General features: G+C 37.0%; 1 protein-coding gene across 6 annotated transcripts in view; it reads right to left on the bottom strand.

Annotated features, from left to right (window-relative positions):
• The window catches only part of LOC131039590 (uncharacterized), a 129,212-nt gene that overhangs the window by 51,422 nt on the left and 60,521 nt on the right, over window positions 1-17,269 (bottom strand). For all 6 annotated transcript variants that reach the window (XM_057972380.2, XM_057972379.2, XM_057972377.2 and 3 more), the window contains one exon: window positions 9,739-9,810. In XM_057972380.2, coding sequence (XP_057828363.2) covers window positions 9,739-9,810 — 72 coding nt within the window. The remainder of the gene's footprint in view (window positions 1-9,738; window positions 9,811-17,269) is intronic.

Raw genomic sequence — 17,269 nt, 5'->3', positions numbered from 1 at the left:
TCTAATTCTGACACTAAGAATGTAGGAGCAATGAATGATCTTTGATGAAATTCTAACTAAGTCTTGTCTTGACATCCCAGGACCATCTCCACAAGGTTAGTGCGATCTTCGGAGGAAAGCTTTATGATGTTCAGATCATTGCTACAGGCATAGACACCATCAGGCTGATGCATATCAATGAAGAAGCGACAATTGAAGTTAAGCTTAAGCTGAATGATTCCAGTTGACTACACAAGGCAAGTCTGCAATCAACAAACTGCTAGTAGTATGGATATACAAATTTCACCATCAATCAACCACATTTCTTCCACTCATCTAATAACATGAAATCAAAACTGAGAAGCATAAAGACCATGGAAATTGTTGAATCGACCCATAGATTTCACCATTTCTTCAATGAAGTTTTACAAGCCTTTTACAACATCTTGGCAACAATCTTTGCCTTCTCTTTCTATTCTACTCTAATTGCTATACTATTAACTGACTTATTCACTATTTCTAACTATTCACCTTCTAACTCCTGACTAACTATTAGCCTTTACAAATGAGGAGCCAAGGCTTATATAGTGCCCACAATACAATTCAATGGCTTAGATCAATTTGAGATCAATGGCCAAGATTTTACAATGAAACCCTAATTAGGGTTTGTTACAACAAACTCAATTCTGGCCAATGAAATAATTGCATTATTTGGACACCTGTCTTCTCTAGAATATTCGACCAATGGAGAACCGGGGTAGGTACATCGAAGTTTGTGCCATCTCCCATGAGTCAGGTACATTGAATCTGGACACGCTGAGGTGGACCAACCCGACTGGAGTGATGACTGGGATGCCACCTTGTCCGACACTTGGTTGATGTTCAATTTGATGATGTTTAGAAGCTAACTTTAATTAACTCTTCTGAAACTATTGGCTTCCTCAACGGACCCTTTCTTTAACCTCGTTTGTCTTTGATGTGCAGGATGGATGGTGTACCTTACCTTCAAATGCTGCACTGGAAGAGGTCGTCCTTGATGATGCTGGGCTGGAGAAGGTCATCCTTGATGATGCTGGATTGGAGAAGGTCGTCCTTGTTGATGCCGGACTGGAGAAGTTCGTCCTTGTTGATGTCGGACTGGAGAAGGTCGCCTTTTAACAGCAAGACAAACAAAAAGATGATTAAGGACACATGATAAATTCATTTCAACATAGCATTTTCAACTTAAATCATCAAGGAAAAGATATCAACATGAAACTTGCCCAATATTTTCTCCAGGAACAGACCCTATAAGAATTTCGCTCTGGACCCTTTGGAAGGGTCGGGAGCGAAATTCCAACTTTAGCTCAAAATTCACATTTTTCAAGGTCAAACATCTTTCCAAGGCATTCCAAATAGCTTTTCTCACCCTAGTCCAGGCCCGACTTAGCACAAAATTTGGAGAAAAGGATGGTTTTAGTGTTTTTTGCTCTGGACCCTTTAGAAGGGTCAAGAGCGAATTTCTTGTTTGTAGCTCAATTTTTTCATCATTTCAACTTCAATCCACCTCACAAGGCAAGGAAACACTTTTCTTCTCTCATCCAACCCAAGTTTATCTTGATTTTGCAAGGCAAAATAGGTGATTGAAGGATTTTTGCCCTGGACCTTTTGGAAGGGTCGGGAGCGAATTTCCTCTTCTGGCCTAAAATCATCACTTTTGGAGACAACCATCGACTTAAGGGCAATCACAAGGGCATCTTTTACCTTGGTCTAGGCATAGCTTAGCATAAATTTGAAAGGAATAGGTAGATTTTAGGATTTTCGCTCTGGACCCTTTGGAAGGGTGAGGAGCGAAAATCTTGTTTTAGGGCTATTTCACCATCCTTTCAACTTCAAATCACCTCCAAGACTTAGAACACCTTGCCTCACTCCTCTCCAGGTCATAAAAACCAAAATCTTGACTTGATTTGCAAGGAAAAAGGGTGATCTTAAGAATTTCGCTCTAGACCCTTTGGAAGGGTCAAGAGCGAAATAACTCTAAGGCAATCCAAATGACTTCTCTCACCCTTGTCCAGGTTTGACTTTGCTCAAATTTTGGAAGAAAAGATGGTTTTTAGGATTTTCGCTCTAGACCCTTTGGAAGGGTCAAGAGCGAAAATCATTTTTAGGCTCAATTCCTTCATCTTTCATGGTTTCTAGCAACTTAAAGTCACTCTCAGGGGCAACTTCTCCTTGAATTTACCTTAGCCCACACTTGATCTAGCAAAAAATTGATAGCAAAGAGAGGTTTTGAGAAAATTCGCTCTAGACCCTTTGGAAGGGTCAGGGGCGAAAATCTCATTCTTGACCCAAAATCATCATTCTTTCAACTTGAAACTTCTTTGCAAGGTAGAATCCCATCCTTCATTGCCCTAGGAACAAGGTTTCATGTCCAAGAAAGGTTAAAAAGTAGGCTTATAAGGAATTTCGCTCTGGACCCTTTGGAAGGGTCAGGAGCGAAATTTCCTTTCCTGGCTAAAATCCTTCATTTTCACAACTTCCAAACACTCTCAAAGGCAAGATCATGTCCATTTCCCCTTTCAACATGCTTTGGACATCACAATTTGGTCAAGTAGGGAAGGAAATGAGGTCTAGGAGGATTTTCGCTCTGGACCCTTTGGAAGGGTTAGGAGCGAAAATCATGATTTAGGCTTGATTCTTCCTTTTTCCAACTCAAAATCACCTCAAGAGGTAACTAAACATCATCCTTCACCCAAGGGATAAGGTCTTAAGCCAAAACAAGGTCAAAAGAATAGGCTTGCAAGGAATTTCGCTCTGGACCCTTTGGAAGGGTCAGGAGCGAAAATCATGATTTAGGCTTGATTCTTCCTTTTTCCAACTCAAAATCACCTCAAGAGGTAACTAAACATCATCCTTCACCCAAGGGATAAGGTCTTAAGCCAAAACAAGGTCAAAAGAATAGGCTTGCAAGGAATTTCGCTCTGGACCCTTTGGAAGGGTCAGGAGCGAAATTCACCTTCTTGGCTAGAATCCTTCATTTTTTCAAAGCTTCCAAACATTTCCAACGTCCAAACATGTCTACTCTTCCCTTCAAAATGCCTTGCAAATCAAAATTTGGTCAAATAAGGACAGAAATGAGTCTTAGGTTGATTTTCACTCTGGACCCTTTGGAAGGCTCAGGAGCGAAAATCTTGATTTAGGCTTTAATTGCTCATTTTTCAAACTTCAATCTTCTCCTGGAGGCAAATATAGATTGTTTTCCACTTGAGGAACTAGGTTTTAAGCCCATTCAAGGTAGCAAATGAGGATTATAGTGAATTAAGGGTCAGGAGCGAAATTCCTAATCTTGGCCAAAATCCTTCACATTTCTACGTTCCATCACCTCAAAAGGCAGAGACATGTTATTTCCTTCCCAAATTCGCCCATGGAACAAGGTTGGTATCCAAAACAAGGGAGCAAATGAGGCTTATGAAGAATTTCGCCCTAGACCCTTTGGAAGGGTCAAGAGCGAAATTCCCATTTTTGGACAAGATCCTCACTTTTCAAAACACTTTTCAAGGCAAGAACACATCAAGACTCACACACAAAGCCTAATAAACCAACACCCATCCAAAACAAGGAAGGAAAATGAGAGTTATAAGGATTTTCGCTCTGGACCCTTTGGAAGGGTCAGGAGCGAAATTCGTCTCCCAGGCTAGAATCCATCATCCCAAGGTCTAAAATCTCCTCTCCAAGGCAAAGTTGCATCAAACCTTCTCAATTATGCCTCAAAAGTCTACAAACTTGGTCAAGCTAAGGAGAAAAATAGAGGAAATAAGAATTTCGCTCTGGACCCTTTGGAAGGGTCAAGAGCGAAATTCACCTAGGCCATGATCCTAACTTCATTTTTTTGCATTTCTTCGTTCGAACAAGTGCTTTTGCCTTCATTCAAGCCTGGGAATGCTTTAGTTCTAGGTTTTGGTCAAAGTAGAATGTCTTATGGAGAATTTCGCTCTGGACCCTTTGGAAGGGTCAGGAGCGAGATTTGCTTTGGACCCTTTGGAAGGGTCAGGAGCGAAATTTGACATTTTGGACTCTCTGTCGGGATCATTTTATGGAATATAACATTTAAGTATAAGAAATATCTTTCTTCTTTCTTATACTTTAAGTTATATTCCATATATACTTTCAGGATGTTTGAGAGTGGTTTCGGACCTCCAGGAGTTATATTGCAAAATCTAGTTTTTGGAGGATTCTTCAGTTTTCTAGACTTATCAAATTTCAGGATCAAGACATTCGAGACAGCCAAATTTCAGGATCAGGACATTCCAAACTTAGCCAAATTTCAGGGCATTTGAAGATCAAGATGACATTTCAGACTTCATCACTCACCAACTCGACCTAGCTCGAACCTTCAAGAATGATATCCACTCAGAAAGCAAGACACAATTAGCAACGAGAGCAAAACCAGGCCCTACTCTCAAAGAAACCCTAATTCTGGGGCCATGTGGACTCACCCTGGCTCAAGCAAAGCCTGTAATCCAACGATCCCCTCGACAGCACTCATCCTAGAAAGGCTAACAAACAAAACCCTAAAAGACATAGAAAACAAACCCTAGAAAGCAAAAAGCAGGGGTCCCCATTTGCAATGGGGCGATGTGTGAATACGTCACAACACTACCCTTGTGTAGGATTTATCAACATTAGGGAAGAGGTTTCATCCTAACCTCAAGAATTGCAATCAAGGAATTTTGTCCTCAAAAAATTGTTAATCCTCCACCAAAACAATGAGAATATTGTAGAATTCAAGTGCTCCATAAAGACAATCAAGTTTGAAAACATACTTGCTAGATTTAGATCCCATGGGCTGAAACTTGGTGCCCAAATTTGGAGTTGAATTATTATATATTCTATTATTGTTATATATTATATGTTTTTATTTAAAATAAATATATATATTAGTGTTGAAAAACACTTTTAATTGATGATATTGTTGTTATAAAGTCAGCTAGATGAAGGATAGATGGCATGTGGTCAATTGAAAATGGAGTTTCGAGCACATGCAAACTAAAGTAAATTATTACAACCATCTCACTCACCATACTCGAGAATGAGGAGAGAAATACATTCAAAGCTTGGAACAATTTTACCTCATTTCTCTAATGCCTCTAAATTTTGCCATGGACACCTCCATCAAACTAGTAAGTATCAATTGGTTCTTAGAACGCCCAACAAGAAGAGGAGCTATGTGTTTGACCCCAATCAGAATCATTGTCCAACAATTTCTAATTAATGCAAGCAAACTAAATACTTTCCTCAGGTAGAAGATTTTCACTCTTGGTGTGTATCCTCTTCACCACGTCCAACATATGCAACGTACTTGTCATAGGTATAAAGGAGATCCTTCAGATGTGAACCCATGCATCCTCCCTTGGCACCCTCACATCCAACCTACAGGATTCAATTAGCAATGAATCCAATGCTTATATCAGACTTATACTCATATCATCAGCAGCAACTTGATATTTCTTTAGCAATGAATGCGCTCAATCCACATTAGCTTACTTGACAAGGTGGCAAAAACTGGTTCAAGATACCACATAAGGTAAAGTCCCACAATTTCCTTATGAAGCCCACGATTTCATTCTTTTCCTTTCATAAATGATAATTGTGATTCCTTTTTTATTTGCAGCTTAAGGAAATATGAAGGTTAGAAATGCATCACAACTCATAATAATTTATCAATTTCTGGAAACTTCAAGATTAGAATTACTTCAATCAATGCAATCTTGAATATAATCTCAACTTCCCATATCAAAACTGTAACCAAAAGTGAATCCAATAAATCTCTTCTAGCTCAAATGCAAAACCTGGAAATCTCCTTAAGATAAATGCACCATGAACGAAGGTTTTAATCCCCGTTTCAATAATCAGCACCCTGTTTATCCCTATATGAAATCACACTTGTAAAGCACGAGGGTTTCCATCGTCAGCTCCAAGAAACCTCTAGGGTTTCCGTTCCCTAGGCAAGAGTTTGATTCTCAGGCACAAACATCTGAATCTCCACAAAGAAAACAAGAAGCTTCTAAGTCTTTAATATATCTCCAAACGAAACCCCCACTGTGTTGATCCCTATGTGAAACTACACTTGTGAAGCACGTGGGTTTCCATCATCAGCTCCAAGAAACCTCTAGGATTTTCGTTTTCTAGGCAAGAGTTTGACTCTCAAGCACAAACATCTGAATCTCCACAAAGAAAACAAGAAGCTTCTAAATCGTTTATACATCTCCAAATGAGACCCCCACCGTGTTGATCCCTATGTGAAACCGCACTTGTGACGCACAGGGTATTCCATTGTCAGCTCCAAGAAACCTCTAGGGTTTTCATTCCCTAGGCAAGAGTTTGACTCTCGCGCACAAACATTTGAATCTCTGCAAAGAAAACAAGAAGCTTCTAAATTTTTTATATATCTCCAAATGAGACCCCCACCCCTCTTTTATAGCCTTCCCAAGAAACTTTGGGAAATAATAAATTAAAATCACTTTATAATTCAATTTATCCTTATTGCTCCCAAAAATAACTTATTTAATATTAGACATTTCAGCACTTAGTCACTTAAACCTTCACTTTATAAATAATAATTAACTAAAGTTGTCTTTTAATATGCTTTTTTCATACAACTTAAGATTAATTATTTAATGTATTGATTATTTTCCCACACAACCATTGAGAGTATGAAAAATGCAAAACAGTCCAAGACTAAAATCTGAGGGCGCCGACATACCAGTTCACAGGGAACCCGGAAATGGGGACAATACAAGTGGCAAGACTAACAAAAATCATTGAGCAGATTTGACACATGTAGCTCAAGATGAAAGGCCAACTAGAGAAGTCTCGACCAAAAAACAAAATCAAGCATGACCAGCATCATAGAGAGCATGACTCAAGGTGAGAGACAAGCTGTGGCTGACATAGGAAAAGAAAGGCTACAAGAAACAACTAAGAAGATAAAACCATACAGACTCTTCTCCATCTTGGAAGACTTTGGGAACAATGCTTTCAGACATGATATGCCCATATATGAGGATACATTAGGTGGTAGATTGTGAATACATCTGTACGAAGCATTCATGTTGGGTAAAGAAGATGAAGAATCCTTGTTGGAGGGCTCCGTGATGAATGAACTAGCCATACCTCCAAAGGATGTAATATTGCAAAAGGAAACCAGACTAGACCAGATGAGATGCCCAGAAATCCTGGAAGATGTGACTCGAAGGACAAGCAACAAAGCAATCATAATGATGCGTAAAGTGGAAGAAATCTTCACACTTGGTGTCTCATGAAGCTTTTGTAAGACTAAAAATCCTCATTCAAAAGGAAGGTATGATCCATTCGGACCCAAAAAAAGATGAATACATTAGTAGAAGGAATTGCTTTTGGGGTTTCAAGCTTCGAAACACTTCAAAGGAACTAGCAAACCAAAACAACCAGATCCAACAAAGGCAATTTCAAAACCACAAGTTCCTTTAAGGGGTAGTTACAAAGCCATCAGTCTGATGAAAGGAGCAGTTTCATCCAGAGTGAACATATGAGAAGTTGAACAAACCAATCCAATTTGGTCTCTTCATCTCCAAATATAAATACCTCTCAGTAAACAGTTAAGTACTTCCAGCACCTATATGAAGACATACAAAGGGGGAATTAGAGCATGGGAAGCAAGTTTGAATGTTAAGCAACTAGAAGTAGATTTCCAACTGAAAAATGAAGCAGACTTGATAGTAAGAAGGATAACTAAAACTTGTATCTCTCATCTTTGTACTTGTTAGTTCTGGACAATAATAATCAGGTAAACAATTAATTTTCACTACCATCTTGTTTTTCCTGTTACCATAGGTTTTCAAGGTACAAATAGTATAATGTGGCAAAACTTCTTTGTTAGGTTCACTGTTTTCAGTTCCAAAATAACAATTCAGACGTCTATCGGAAATTTGTGAAATTCAAAATGTGGGGTGCAGTTTGTGCACTTCTACTATTAAAAACAATAATAGGGATCAATATTATGCACTAACTCCCCCTAAATTATAGTCCAAATGATAAAATATTGGGTGATATCATTTTGAAAGTGCTTGATATGATCTCTCTTTTAATTCTTCATCTGTCATATATACAATGAAACTAAAGGCTGTGGGTTCTCATAATACTAAGAGCTATTACCCCAGAGAGTTCATTTATTGTCACAATGACATTCAAACTCCTAATTTCATGCCATTTCTGAATCCGTGCAAATTCTATTTTTTCTTTTGTGCTGGCCCTTGGATTTTTTCTTTCTTTTGATTCCCAAAGGCTCTCTGTGCTTTCTGTGTTTAGAATAATCGAACATTTTTTATTTTAGCAGGGTGCACCCATCTTCATGATTGTTTGCCATTGGACTTCTTCGTTTAACCATATTATTATTGGCCCTCTATTTTTATTAGTTCATTTCTTTTAAGAGAGCGGAATTGAATTTTTAAGGTTTCACTGATGCCTTCAAATAGGCTTTCTATACTGTGGATTTGGGCCCAAAACCAACTGCTATGCAAATTCAAGAGCTGTTCTATTCATTTAATTGTTGAAAGCTTTTCTTTGCCACCAAACAAACTTTTAATTATTTGATCTTTCTCTTAGGTCTTTCACTTAATAATGAAGCGTGTGCCCAAAACCTTGAGTGGACCCCAATCAAAGATGTGTTATTTACCTTAAGTCTTAATCAACAACTGTCGTGCAAAATTTGCTTTATCGTTTAAGCAAGTAATTATTCATTCCATTAATAAACCCAAAAATGCTTAAAAAAAATTCCAAACTTTATATAGTAACAACTATGAATCTTACTCTAAATTTGCCTTCTTCGAAAGATGAAGGGACTAATAGAAACCAAGCAGTCTCTTTGACCTAGTTTTGGTCATTCATGGGCATTAACATAATTCATTTTTTTCTACAAGAATTTTGAAGTTGACAGTAATGATTTGTTCACTTTGTTGCTTTCTCATCTTTGCAAATGAATGTAGTTTAAGCTTATCCTATTCATATTCACTGACAAGTAATAACAAAAAAATTTAATGTTGTTCACCCCATAATTCTCTGACTGCATTTACATTTGAGCTCTGTTATGTGTAAGGATTTATTAAAGAATCGAAACATTATATTGATGAGTTAATTTTGTACATGGATTGTTGCTCACAGATAAATTAACTACTCTGCATTAAACTTACAAACAAATGTACTGTATTTCAACTATATCCTGTTTTCTATTAGCTGTTGTTTGATTTAAATACTCACTGAATGAAAAGGTTCATTTTATCTAAATAACATTGGTTTAGAGTGTCTCTTTTGTTCTCTCACTTGAGCTTTTCCATCCCTTTAAACTCAAATAATGTAATTATAAGATTTTTTTTTGCTAAGCCAGAATTTTCACCGAACAGGTTGTTCCACGAACCAATTGTTGTCTGTACTTTTCTCCAGAAAGATGAGAAAATGCAGCTAGGGTTCTATGTTGAAAGTTGGAACCAATAAAAAACCTCTTCTACTTTTCCTAGAATCACATGATACTTAAGATCAAAGTTCAATTTATAGAAATAGCTATTCAACAAAGGAAAAAAAATATTAAGATTTGAAATCTTGTGCCTTCAACATCCTGATATAGCAAACATGTACAAAAATGTTTGTACTTGCAATACTTTTAAGGGCCCATCTGAGAACACGAAGCGCTAAAAAAGAACCTTAGTAATATTAAAAAGAAAAAAAGATACATATAAGTAAAGAGACCTGACAAATGGTGGAGTCCATTGCTGCCAACTTCAGAGTCTGACAGATCCAAGTTCTTCAAAAAGGTAAGCCCTGAAAATAGAAGAATATCAGTTCTTCAAAAATCTGAAGTATATCTAAATGCTGATTCCTACATCATTGCAGAACACAAAGATTGGAATTAGTGCATATGTTCTCTACTTCAAATCCTGCATCACCCACAAGGATTCTACACAATATACTAAGGAAACTTAATCTGAGTAAACTTACGAAAACTGAAAACGTTGCCATTTTATAATATATAAAATCAGACATATCAAGATATTTTCGTAAACGTTACCATTTTATAATATATAAAATCAGACATATCAAGATAAAGAGCAACATGCCATGTTAATCTCAAATTATATTAATCTTCTCAAGTGTTAAGAACCTATTAGTGTAAACAGATTTCCACAATCCATATCAATATCATTCCTTGTTTCTGGATTTGATTGTGTCTGAAGTTTTGAATCAATGTTTCGGATCACACTCAGTAAGACATTTTACATCTTAAACTCTCTTTATTTCATCCTAATGATGTTTTACATCTCCTTAAAACTCTCTTTATTTCATCCTAATGATGTTTTACATCTCCTTATAACTCTCTTTATTTCATCCTAATGATGTGTTGATTCAAAAGTTCAAACACAATCAAATCTAGCAACAAGGAATGATGTTAAGAACCTGTCATTGGCATGGAAACTAATTTATGTTGCCAGTTCAGGTTCAAGTCCGGGGTTCAGCTTAGGTGGCCGACCAGTTTATTTTTCCTCAGATTTGAGATGGCTGGGTTCTATTAACAAACAAACACATTATTTGCATAAAATATAGAAGATTAAATACAGATCACAGCTGCAATTGATAGTTCAGTGTCAACTGTCATATATTAAAGATAAATCAAAATGGTTTATATTAGTGCATCTACACATGTAAACTCAATAGAAATCATCATATTGCTTTTCATCAAGTGCATCAACATCAGCTGGTTCATTAGAATTACAACCAGCACCATTGCCACTCCTAATAGCTGCACGATGCAGATGATGTTCTGTAGTACCTCATGCCTTTCATCCTCATACAAGATTAAGGAAAATCGTATTTAGGGGTTTTGAGAAGGGGCAGGGGCGGTGTGGGCAGATCACAGACAGATACTTCATGTGTACACTCAGACATACTTGAGCGAAATCCAGAGGCCCAAGTTAGGGACCTGGGCTAACCCAAGACCGACCTGACCCAGGATTGGAGCCTAGTTTGGACCAGTTTGGTTTCAGCCAAGGTTCCTGCAGAACCTGATAACACACAAAGGAATATAAATATAAGCTACAACCAATAAGTGAGTACCATTGTCACCAGGAAATTCAGGTTCAAGAGATCATATATCACTGTGCCTATATTAAAAGTAATAAAATCATATACGCTCATACCCCATCCCAAATGATGCCCTTGCTGCAGTCCCTATACCCCCATTTCATACCTGTTAGTAGCTGTGACGAACACCCAAAGCAACTCCCCCAGTTAATGCTACTAAGACAAATCAACACAACAAACAAAGAGAAAAAACAAATGGCCATGCATCATTGCAATAAAACGCTTCATAGTCATCTTGTAATGTCCCCATTTTCAGGTTCCCAGTGAACCCCCTGAGTATGTTGGTGCCCTCAAAATTTAGTTCCCTTCTCTCAATGGTTGTGAGGGAATATAATTAATTAATTAACAGACAACTTTGATAGAATTATTTATAAAGTAAAGGTTAAGAGACCAAGTCCCAAAATATTTAATATTTAAATAAAGTCACTTTTGGGAGCCACAAGGATAAATTAAATTATAAAATGTTTTTAATTTATTATTTCTAGAAGTTTTTGGGAAGATTATAAAAGAGGGCTACCGGTCTCATTTGGGGGATACAGAAGATTGAGGAGCTTGTTATTTTCTGTGTGGAGATTTAGACATTTGTGCCTAAGAACCAAACTTCACAAAGAGGCAAACTTTGCCTACAGGATGAAAACTCCAATGGTGTACTGGAGCTGAGGACGAAAACCCTCTCGCTTCACCAGGTGGTTCCACTTAGGGATCGTCAGAAAGCTTAAGGATAGAACTGGGATGAAAACCCTCATTCATGATGCAATTGTTCTTGAAGAGATTTCCAAGTTTGCATTTGGATTTTAAGTTTTAAACTTTGAAATTTGATAAAATCTTTCAAAAGACAAATTTTAATAATATTGGTGAGCGATTGGGTAAGGATTTTTTAATGCCATTTAATATTTTATCTAATGGCCAATTTATCTAGGTTTGTTGGATTATTAGTTAAGTTTTGGACTTGGCATTAAGAATTATTTGAATCGTGGTTCTCTTGTTTATCTACTGGCCAATATACCTAGGTCCGTTGGATTATTAGTTAAGTTTTGGACTTGGCATTAAGAATTATTTGAATCGTTGTTCTCTTGTTTATTTGGGCCAAGTACTGGTGGCGCTTTAACGTGGAGATTGAGTACCAGGTCTGTGTTTGGATGCCAAACCAATCAAATCGTGGGAAGTCTTGCAAACCTTTGTTGTGTGCAAGTTAAGTTGGTGAATCATAAATATTATTTTGATTGATAATATAGTTTGCTTCAGCCACCAATCTATAAGGAAAGTTCAGCACTAATAAAATTGTGTTTATTTAAAGATCTTAATGCTTACAAGGGTAAGGGTTATTTGACTTTGGTTGGGTGATTGATAAAAGATTGGACCACTGGAAATAAACATTTTGATGACTTGATGTTTTATGCAGGCCTTTTGGGTTTAGTTTGTTTGTTTGATATTAAATGAGGTCGTGGGATTGATATAAGGTGTTGGGAATAGCTTTTTCCTTGCCTGGTCGTGATTTATCCATGATATTGGTCGCTTGAGGGGAACACATAGATAAATGGGTTGTCCATATTCAAGATACCATATTGCTAAATCAAATTTCTATCTGCTTCATTCTGTGGAGCCGTGGTCAGCAAGGAGAGTGACATGTGAAGGCACGGGGAATTCCTTTGCAAGTCGTGGTGCTACTATGGACCATTTAATCTTCTCATTGGCTAGAGTACCAAAGACTGTAGCAAAATGATTTCCTATGCTGGTATACTTTGGGACTTGAGTTTGGCATGAAGTGAGATAGAAGGTTGGCATACTTCCTCCTGGCAGTTTGGGTGTGGATGATTCCAATGTGTCTGGGTGTAAATTTCAGTCTTCATTGGTCATCTAATATCCCTTCTCTGGCAGCAACAGCGGCACTTGGATTGAATCAGAAGTTTAATGCAGAGCATAGGAATTCTGGAATCTGGAAACAGGTCAAACTGTCCCGGGCAAGGAATGTGGGGGTTTGTGACATGCATAGACCAGACTCGGGAGAATCCTGGAAGTTCTATAAGGTTTTGTCTTGGAAGTTCTAAAAGGCCGTACTTGTCCATTGGCTGGCCACACGACCTGTGTGAGGGCATGAGAATTTGTGAAGGAGGCAGCTAGGGTTTGAGAGTGATTTCATTGCTGTTTGGAGGCGTTCAGGTCTGTATTTTCAAAGTACATTCAACACGTGGTCATAGGAGGCATTTCCTGGGCGTAGCGTCCAAGTTTGAAGCTCCAGTTTGCTGTTGTTAAAGTGCAGATTCATTATCATACTTCTAGATTTATTGGGTATGTTGGAGAGGGCAATGTAATGCATTTTGATGATCTAGGCGATTCATGTTTTCATGATATATTGTATTTCCAGTCCTGAGAATAAATATGAAATATTACTGGTTGTAGGTATTTTTGAAATATTGTATTTGAATTGTTATTTCTGTTATTCTATTGCTGCAAATATGATTATTGTGAAACCATTTCTGCATCTGTCTACTTCTCTTATAGACAAAATCAATCAGAAAAATGAAACAAAAAACAAGGGTATATATTACATTGGCAGAGAGCAATTCCTTGCAAAACAATTCAAATTATTGGCTTGTGGCATCCGTAAACTTCTGACAGCTATGATTTTCTAAAGTTGCAGACTACAAAATCTTTTGGAGGCCAACTTCAATATTCAAATGTTGTTTTGAAAAACAGAAGATGGAAAATAGGCTATAGCCCAAAATTTAAAACTAGTTGTTAAATATTACACCAGCCTAATATCCCTACTCTGGCAGCAACAGCAAACACTTGGATTGAATCAGAAGTTTAATGCAGAGCATAGGAATTCTGGAATCTGGAAACAGGTTGAACTGTCCCGGGCAAGGAACGTGGGGGTTTATGACATGAATAGACCAGACTCGGGAGAATCCTGGAAGTTCTAAAAGGTTTTATCTTGGAAGTTCTAAAAGGTCGTACTTGTCCATTGGCTAGCCGCACGACCTGTGTGAGGGCATGAGAGTTTGTGAAGGAGGTGGCTAGGGTTTGAGGGTGATTTTATTGCTGTTTGGAGGCATCCAGGTCTGTATTTTCAAAGTACATTCAACAAGTGGTCATAGAAGGCAATTCCTGGGTGTAGCGTCCAAGTTTGAAGCTCCAGTTTGCAGTTGTTAAAAGTGCAGATTCATTATCATACTTCTAGATTTATTGGGTATGCTGGAGAGGGCATTGGAATGCATTTTGATGATCTAGGCGGTTCATGGAAACAAAAAACAAGGGTGTATATTACATTGGCAGCGAGCAATTCCTTGCAAAACAATTCAAATTATTGGCTTGTTGTGGCATCCGTAAACTTCTGACAGCTATAATTTTCTAAAGTTTCAGACTACAAAATCTTTTGGAGGCCAACTACAATATTCAAATGTTGTTTTGAAAAACAGAAGATGGAAAATAGGCTATAGCCCAAAATTTAAAACTCGTTGTTCAATATTACACCAGCCTTTCAAGCTATTAAGTGTTCGACATATTTCAATTTTCGACTATCAAAAGAAAAAAGATGACATAGAACTACTTAAATTACCATCAAGATACACGTGTATACAATAACATAGTAGATTCCTAGTTTGTCTATTTGTGCAAGCACATGCAACTTTTTCACTATGCTTGACAAATTAATGCTCTGTATCCCAGGCAGTCAAGGGTACAATGCTCTAGCTCAGGTCCCAAATGTGTTAAAAGCATGCAAAAGTTAATAGGGAGACAAAGGATTTGATGGAAAAGGATATGAAAACTAGAACATAACATTCTATTAATCTGTCCGTTCTATATGTGGCATACTTTTGAGAAGATGTACAGCTTCCATTTACTCTTATCTGTCCAATCTAACGTCTGGCTATGTCTTTATGTAACAGAGGTACTTTTATCTGTATTCCACAGAAATGATCCCCGTAGAAATTTCCACCCATCCCCACAACAAAGACATTTTATGGAAGTAGGAAAAAGGTAGCAAATGTCTATAGAGCCATTCCCTACTAAAAACATATAAATGTCCCAAGGATGCTGCAGATACAGCAGCAGGTGGCCAAGCAACACAAACATCCTCCGACCATCCTAGGGATGGCTAGCTGTCCCCTACAGCTGAGCCTGCAAAAAATGTATTAACACGCCAAAAAAAAAGACTGCAGCAATGTTTTCACTACATAGAATTTCTTATTGACTCCATATTCCATCTCAACTGAATTTACAACATAAGCTATTAATTATAAACATAGATTCATTTTTTAATTTACTGATGTGATATTTTGAAAATTCAAAATTATCATGTTATGGAATATATAAGAAATACTTCCAAATTTATCTGATTGAATATCTAGGTAAGATAATCTACACATAATGGGTCTAAACGGTTACTGAATGGTCATTACGCAATGCTGTAAGAGTCACTAGCTGAGTCTAAGCTTTCTCAAATCAAGAGAAATGTGGGTGTCAGCTTTTCCCATTGCATGTATTCAGAAGATCTGTTTGGAAACAGTAAGTCCAACAAACCCACTACTACACCAACTTCCTTGTCTGATGGCAATCAACTAAGACCACACCAGTTTCCCTAGATGCGTATTAGCACATATAAATATTTTTGAATCATTACCAATGTTCTTACTGCTTGCAATGTAGAAAATGCCAGTATCTTCTCTGTCAAAGTTTTTCCTTTTAAGTGTCATTTTGTATTTCATTAAAAGTTAAATGTGTGGCTGAGTAGAAAAATATTCTTACCCAACCATGCTTAGAATTCAGTCGGGCTCCTGGTGTTAGTTTATGACTCTTATCATGATATATATGTTTTCTAAGATGCATCTACAGTCTTGACATGAATATTAGATTGTACATTTTTATTTTCAAGTGCAGTCAGGTTCAAGTTTTTGTATAAAAAGATTGAATCTAGCAGCCCAAAGAGACTGTATGTATGCATTCATAATGAAAATTCAAATGATTAGACATTAAAATGTTGTTAATTTGGGTGTCAGCTCATGTGAATTCTCAATTTCCACACTAATGTTTCATAATATGGTTATATAATCAATATAGAGAATGCCTTATCATATATTTTTATATTTTCCCTATTTTTGGGTGACTCTCATTTGAATTCTTAATTCAGCTCTAATATTGTGTAATATGATTTTATAATATACATGATAAATAGTTTATAGATGAACAATTGAATTTTCCTATACTGTTTAAGTATTCCCTATTTTTAAATCGTTATCCCCTATCATCTCTTAAAAAAGGCCTTCTGCTCTATCCATACAAGAAATGCATCACTCTATGCCCCACTATCCCTCAGAAAATGGCGTCCTATTCTAGCCATCCTGGAAATGCATCCCCCTATCCCCTATTGTCCCCATCCTAAAAACTAAATGGAACATGGACATTTATAGATTAAATAAGCATGAAGGCAAAGGCCATTATGGATGCTAGATTGATTAAGATTCCATGCGTGATGCTTCATTTCCCAACAGTTAAAATTTTGGTCATGCATTATGTTGACGACTGCACATCATGAAATGGCTCCACAAGGTGTGTTGAATTGTTGTGTGATGCTCTCAGATGTTGTGGAAAACTCCGCAATGTGTGTTGCAAAACATACACAAAATTATCAGCAAAGTTGTGCAGCATGATCTTTAATATTGCAAAAGTGATGTGTGATGCTTAGGGCTGTGCACAAGCTAGGAAGAGACTTCTAAACTGTACAACATGGTTCCAGACATTATGTGCATGGTACATGTAATGTCCCTTCTTGGGATCTTCCCGATTTCTACCCTAGAACAACAATTCCAGCTAAGTCTAAGGAGGTAATACATGTACAAACATAACTTTGTAAAAATATTATCAAATGCAATACACAATTTAAGATATTCCTGGTTTAGGTCCTACAATAATATTAATATTAATAATCATTAAGTAAGAATATATGATAACATCAAAATTTACAAACATTCATATTTAACATCAAGATTTCATGAAACATCATTCATATTCAGACCAAAATACATCAATAGCATTAATAATAATTGCAAGGCATATTCTTATAGTAACCATATTAGAAATTTATTGGAGATGTTTGCAAACCGCAATCTCAAGGATGATTGTCCTTGTATTGCAAGAGAAT

This window comes from Cryptomeria japonica, chromosome 5 (genome assembly GCF_030272615.1).
Source record: "Cryptomeria japonica chromosome 5, Sugi_1.0, whole genome shotgun sequence".
Classification (NCBI taxonomy): Eukaryota; Viridiplantae; Streptophyta; class Pinopsida; order Cupressales; family Cupressaceae; genus Cryptomeria; species Cryptomeria japonica.
This window is presented reverse-complemented; position numbering and strand designations above follow the sequence as displayed.